The following is a 7484-nucleotide window of genomic DNA, read 5'->3' on the forward strand; positions in this document are numbered from 1 at the left end:
TTTTTTATTAATAGAAAGTTCAAAAGAACATGTAGAAAATTATAAATGTCTTTACTGTCACTTTTGAGGAATTTAATGCATCCATGCTGAGTAAAACTATTAATTTCTTTAAAAAAAATTGCATATGCATAACAGATGTAGGCTAGTATGTATTATTACATGCTTTAGATGCACTTGGAATGACAGTTGAATAAAATTAAATGACAAGTGAATGATTCACATTATGGCAGCAATTTTCTAAAAAACCATAACAATTTTATTAGGCTATTAGGATTATACATAATAACAAAATAGGACACCACAGACATTTTTGGCAGTCTTTTATATTATTGACTCTGACATAACATCAGAATGTAATTTTACATGTGATGTCTAATAATAATATTTTTCATTATTACTCAGAAGCTTTTGTTATTCATTTTAAAGTCATTATTCATGCTTTTCTAAAGAAGGTAATCAGGCACATCCTATACTACTGAAATAATAGAAATATACTGCTATATACTATTCTGAACATATTTACATTCATGCATTTGGCAGAATGCTTTTATCCGAAGCCACTTACATTGCATTCAAGCTACACATTTGATCAGTTCTTGCTTTCCCTTGGAAACGAACCCATGACCTTGGTGTTGCTAGATTATGCTCTACTGTGTAAGAAGCTACATAGACTGCATTACCAAAAACAAGGGCAAAAAAATTACGCATACGTCTATGAGACAGATTTGCACATGCGGAAGCCCCATTTTTCAGAGTTAGGTCAGTCGTCTGCCCCTCATCAGTATGCTATTGTTTTAGTTCACAGAGAAAAGCTTCAATTCAGAGGTCAGTTGTACATTTTGGATTGGGTTACACAATGGGCATGGATTACCGTTTAATAGTGAGACATAGTCTGCAACAGCTAATGCTCAGAACTCATTCAAGTGCCCTGAAAAAAAAACAGCAACTCACTAACCCACTTGTGAGAGATCACAGATGCTTGTTGTTTATCGTTTCAAAGCGGTATTTTGAGTGATTATGACATCATCCGGCCCATTCAAGTCACACTTTTAGGAATAATTCAAACGGGGTTAATCCAAATACTAATGGCCTGCCTCATAATAGCAAAAGGCAAAAAATGGGTTACAGGATTTGTTTTTTTTGCTTACATTTCATCATGTGTAACTGATGTGACTGACCCTGGTCTTTAGTTTGTGTAACCGTTAATAGAGAAAGACTAGGACCTCCTTGTCCTCGGGCATTAGTTACTGTTGTGTGTCTCTGGAAAAGATTACCTCTGGTGTTTACTGCTGGTGGGTCACATTGCAACAAGGACGCACTCAATGGGGCTCAGAAAGATCAAATGTGTCTCTGTTTCTTGGGCATAAAGAAGCATTTAGGTTAGGTAACAGTTTCTCACAATTTCTGGTCTTCTCCCAGGATGATGTTTACAGACAGACCCCAGAATCTACCCAGAAGCCTCTTGTATTGGGGAATGTGACGATCATTAAAACAACACACAGTTGATTCATTTATATGCTTTGTTTTTTTGTGATACCTTTAGCAAATACTTTCACTTTTGCAGTGAGGGGAGCAACCTGACTCCAGCGCACCATTATCCAGACTTCCGTTTCAAGACGTACGCACCACTGGCTTTCCGCTACTTCCGGGAGCTGTTCGGGATCAAGCCAGATGATTACTTGGTAAAACATACTTTTTGATTTCTATTGGTTTTAGCCACTCTCTTCACTTTTTATTAAAGTCAACATGAAATACTACTGTTCAAAAGTTTGGGGTCAGTTAGATTTTTATTAAAAGAAATTCATTGTTATTCAGCAAGGGCACATTAAATTGACCAAAAGTGACAATAAAGACATTCATAATGTTACAAAAGAACTACAAATTTCACATAAATACTGTTCCTGAATTTTATATTTATCAAATAATCCTGAAAAAATGTATCACAGTTTCCACAACAATATTAAGCAGCACCGTTGTATTTACCTTTAATAATAATAATAATAATAATACATGTTTCTTGAGCACCAAATCAGCATATTAGAATGATTTCTGAAGGATCATGTGACACTGAAGACTGGAGTAATGATGCTGAAAATTCAGCTTTGCATCACAGAAATAAATTACATTTGAAAATATATTAAACTAGAAAACAGTTATTTCAAATTGTAATAATATTTTACAATATTACTGTTTTTACTGTGTTTTTGATCAATTAAATGCGGTCTTGGCATGAATACGTTTTTCAAAAACATTGAAAATTCTTTGTATTCTTTCATTAAAATATAATAACTTATTTCGCCCTCTGAACAACTTTTATTTTTGTATGACATCACAAATCCTTTTTGCCTTTAAACGCCTCCCCTCCAACCATCTGTATTATTTTTAGTACGCAACGCCAACTTTTCGCAATCCAAAAATTGTTAATAGATAAAATGAAGTACTATCTTCAATTTTCAATTGTTTTCAATTGAAAATAATGTTTATCTCAGAAATACATCATATTATGAAAAATAATGATGTGGCGAATGGGAAATACAAACCAGATGCATTAATGAACGGCTCTGATTAAGCACAGTTTTCATGTTCCTATTAATGCCAAGACTATTATGTGCCTAGTTCCCTAAAATTTCCCTCCACCTGAGCCCTAACAAAGCATCTTTGTGTAAATTAAAGTTCAGTGGCTGCTTACATCAGATGCCAGTAAGACTGACCAAGAGTACTACTGACCCCTGATGAACTTCACTGCTGCACCTTGCCAACTGTGACTGGCAGGAACTCCGAATCGACGTCCATATTTGTAAATTCCCAGCAGGGATTAGCGGTTTGGTTTGATGTGTTCTCGCTATGTAAGAAGTGTCCTGCCACATTGAGGTGTTGGAGGTGTACGTTTCCCTGCACTGCAACACCGCCTCGCTCTGACTCGCAGCCACTGCAGTGCCTCTGCAGCATCTCTGCAGCTCTCGTACAGTTTGATCTGCGTGTTTGCGTGTGTGTGAGTCAGGGTGGATGATGCTGATTAGGCGTATGATCTCAGTCAAGCTGTTAATTGCCTCCTCTGTACTTTGACATCTAATGGCCTTGTAATTAGCCCAGCAGAGCGGTATCGCTCCCAGGTGCCTGATAGTCTGGTCTTCCTGTGTAATTTGTGAACTTGCATTATATCATCTCCTGTTATGAAGCTATTGTGCGCCGCCTTTATACAAACATTTTAATTATAGTATATGCAATGCAATGCAGATGCTGGGCTTTATGATGCCCCTAATGACAAGGGAATACCTGTTTACATAATACCATTCAAAAGCTACAATTTTTGCATTCTACATTTTGCATAGCACTGCATGAAGAGCTGTGTACGGACCAGTAAACTCCTGTACACACCACAGATTTTCGGACAAATCTGGGAGTATTACTGACCAGACATGGAAATACCATGGGTCCATATACTGCCAGATATGTACCAATTCAGATGTATGTTACTGAGGTATTCTTCTGTGCAACAGCCATTTGATACCATGGCAAGTAATCCCCTAAATGAAGGGGGCATTCACACCTTCGTGGCACTGTGCCCTCCCCTTTTGGTCATTCATGTTAAACTGGATTGGTTGATTTGAAACTAAACCCACCCCTACACCAGACAGCTATTGGGCCACTGAGCACACAAAGACTTTCCTAAAAAGTCATTTCATTGGTAAACTTGTTATTTATCCCAACCAAAAGCCTTACAGAAAAATGACTTTATTGGTTACATTTAGAATACATCCCTCCCAAAAACCTTACAGGTGAATGATGTGATTGGTTGCTGACCAGGTGGGCAGATTGATTGTTTGTCTTTATTAGTGGGAAATAGTAAATAGTATCCAAAACATAAAAACAGTCATTAAACAGTTTTAACAGAAAACATTTAAAAATACACCATCTACTTTGAATGAAAGATTTCAAACAAATGCTGTAAATAACACATGAAATGAAGTGTCCCAGCAGACTCCATTCCTCACTGTGGATCCTGTGTGCATCCACATCAACAACAGTATCTTCCTCATCATCTTACATTGAGCTCCACCATTTCTGTCCTCCGCAGTGCTCTTTCTGTGTTTGCCTCGGTTGACCTTGTCTCCAGCAACTGCAAAACAACAGTAATGTTGACAATAATCTTTACAGGCTAATAGCCTATTTAAGAAGCTACATCATGTCAATTTCTAAACTTACTGTTGTCTCTCTTTGGCTGATTGAGTGTTTCAGCTGGGCTTTTCCGGAGTGAAACTATGAAAACTTCTTCCTCATAGCCTCATCATAATTCCTGCAGGATACCTAAAACACATAAAATGCGTTTAGTAAAGGAAAATATTTAATTGGATAGGTGAAACAATACAAAAATGGATAAAACATTGCAACAACCTCCTGAACTTATGTTACCATTTATAATATCTGAAGATGAGTTGACCCAGTCATGTGTGTGGGATACTGTAGAAAAGAGAATAGTATAAATCTATAGTATAATATATATAGAGAGTATAAATATAGTTTTGACATTAAATATATTAGTTTTACACAATATAAATAATTATTTTTACCTGGTTTGTGCATGCTGTTGAAGTGGATTCTTCCCAGAACTGTGCAAGCTTACAAATGTTTCAGTCTGTAGCTGTTGGTGTCTTCAAGAAGTGTGACTTGAGATCAGGTCAAACACGAAAGTCTTAGCCGGGGGTGGGGTGTGTGTGTGTGTGTGTGTGTGTTTGTGGTCGTGGGAGGGGATCATTTATGAAGAGTTAGATATATTGGAGACCAGTGCTATTTGACACACTTTTTACATAAAATATTTATCAGGGGAGATATCTTTTGAAAGTATTGTTTGTCTGTATGTAGTTTATAATTATATATATATACTCTTTGCTAGTTTTGACTAAACACAACTATTGAACAGTTCCACTGTTGCCCAGGAAAAGATACACATCATACCTCATAACACATAACACACACTGATTCTTTGGGGGGCATTTATCACTATTGGTAGAGATACTGCTAGAGAAACCACTTCTCCTGATACACCAGTAAAGGACTAGATCATAATTTTTGTGAAATAATTTGGAAAGAATAAAACTGGGGAGAGAGAATGCCTTCAAATTATAAAACATACATAGATATGTTCTCTAATGGCTCTGTCAAAAGAATATGGCTAGTTGAGTTCAATAATATTAAAGGGGTCATATGATGTTGCTAAAAAGAACATTATTTTGTGTATTTGGTGTAATGAAATGTGTTTATGCGGTTTAAGGTTAAAAAAACACATTATTTTCCACATACTGTACATTATTGTTTCTCCTCTATGCCCCGCCTTTCTGAAACGCGTCGATTTTTACAAAGCTCATCGGTCTGAAACGTCATCAGCCCACGTCTCGCCCCTAGTCAGACACCGCTACGTCACGTAACAGCAACAACAACATGAACAAACATTGAACGATTGTCTTTTTATTAACTAACATTAACACAGATTAATAAATGTATTGTTCCATGTTCGTTTGTATACCGCGCGCAAGGTTTATGCGCATTGTCCAAGTCTTCTTCACCGTTTTTAGTGTATCTCTGTGGCAGAATGACAGCGCCACATACTGGTCTGGCATGTATACTACATCGTTTTGTGTCGGTTTCGTGGTTTCATGTGGATGCAGATATTTCTTGAGATGAGGGGAAAAAAAAGATTGGATAGGGAAAGCTCTGGCTTCGTGTGGACGTAGCCTAATTTGAGGCTGTTTTGTGAAACTTCCCTGGCCCACCCCCTCCCTCCACCTGGGAACACAATAAGCACCTTTAATGCTGGTCATTAACAAATGAAAGGTCTGACAGCCACCAGTCCTCACAATCAGCAGTGTTTCGGCTGTATACTTCACGGATTCCTGTATATGTCCGTGTACACCGGAGTACATGGATATTTCTGGAAATGTACTGTTCTGTGTAACTTGGCTCAGGTAATTTCCACATACATCCAGCAAACCTGAAATTACACGGCAGTTTACCATGGCCAGATATGACCAGATTTGACTCTTCATGCAGTGTGAATGGGAGTTCCTTTTTATTTGCATTTACTATGGACACACTTCCAGAAAAATCTGCATGAAGTGACTCAAGCGCACAGTAGCAGTATATCTATTTAAGTTCGGAGTTCTTATAGCTCAAGGGGTAAAACATGGTAAATGTTTTCTGTTCTCAGGGAACATATACTACCATTCAAAAGATTGAGGTTGTTAAGATTTTTAAAAATTGTTTTGAAATAAGTCTCTTGTGCTCAATAAGGCTGCATTTATTTGATAGAATACAGTAAATACAGTAATTTTGTTCAACTCTGTCAGTAGTCTCGCTACATTTAATGTTTATTTCAGTGGGTGGTGTTCCAGTATTTCCCAAATACAGTTATTTATGCATTTTTTAATAAAATTTTGTGTGTAAAAATTATCTTACATTTCGGCAATCTGATTAAACGGTCAACATGATATTCGTTCATCATTCATTCGTACATGATAAAGGAATAGTTCACTCAAAAATTAAAATTTGCCATCCAAAATGTAGATGAGTTTGTTTCTTCATCAGAACAGATTTGGAGAAATTTAGCATCACATCAACTGCTCACCAATGGATCCTCTGCAGTGAATGGGTGCCGTCAGAATGAGAGTCCAAAAAGCTCACAATAATCCACAAGTAATCTTAAAAAGTAAGATTCCAGTCCATCAATGAATGTCTTGTGAAGTGAAAAGTGAGAAGAACCAAATCCATCATTAAGGCATTTATACCTTCAAACCATCACTTCTGGCCAAAATATATTGTCCTCGAACCATAATATTGCTTTCTCCAGTGAAAAAGTCATCTAGTCTGAATCAGGGGAGAAATATGCACAGATCAAATTAAAAAAGTCCAAAACAAAAGTTCTAAACAAATATGTTGTGGATTTAGGTGTGATAGGGCAACAGGGCATGGACTTTTTTGGATGGCCTGAGGGTGAGTAAATTTTCTGCAAATTTGTATTTTTTGGTGAACTATTCCTTTAAGTTCTTTAGTACAAGGAAGGATGTTTTGTACTGTAACTGGGCACTAAACATTCAAATGTCTGTATAAAGTAGGATTGAGGTCTAAAACGCAGTAGATAATGGTCAGGCTAAGATGAAAGAAAGTGATGTTTCATGCTCTTCTGATTTTGTTGTGTACATTTTTATAATTATGTAGATAGGGCAGAGGAAGTGCAAGCTAATTAAAAAGCCCCATGCACGCAGGATGACACGCAGTCCAAATGCAAATGTCCATGTGTTTGGGCTGGAAGTACAACGTGACTGTTGACTTTCATTTGGCAGGCCTTGAATATGAGTGTCTTGGCTTCGGTTCAACACTGTCCTCATGCTGCTGCTGCGTCCCAGCCTCCTCAGGGAACCCCGCCAGAAAACTCAGTAGAAATGTTTGCTTTAAGACCTCATAATGTTAGGGGGTTTTATGCAACCCCA

The 7484-nt window shown here is 37.2% G+C and overlaps 1 protein-coding gene across 1 annotated transcript in view; it reads left to right on the forward strand.

The window, feature by feature from the left end:
- Positions 1–7484, forward strand: part of LOC107664977 (phosphatidylinositol 4-phosphate 5-kinase type-1 beta-like) — a 50831-nt gene that overhangs the window by 18439 nt on the left and 24908 nt on the right. The window contains exon 5 of the mRNA XM_016455682.1: positions 1544–1682. Within this exon, the coding sequence (XP_016311168.1) occupies positions 1544–1682 (139 nt within the window). The remainder of the gene's footprint in view (positions 1–1543; positions 1683–7484) is intronic.

This window comes from Sinocyclocheilus anshuiensis, unplaced genomic scaffold (assembly GCF_001515605.1).
Source record: "Sinocyclocheilus anshuiensis isolate Anshui unplaced genomic scaffold, SAMN03320099.WGS_v1.1 scaffold363, whole genome shotgun sequence".
Lineage (NCBI taxonomy): Eukaryota > Metazoa > Chordata > Actinopteri > Cypriniformes > Cyprinidae > Sinocyclocheilus > Sinocyclocheilus anshuiensis.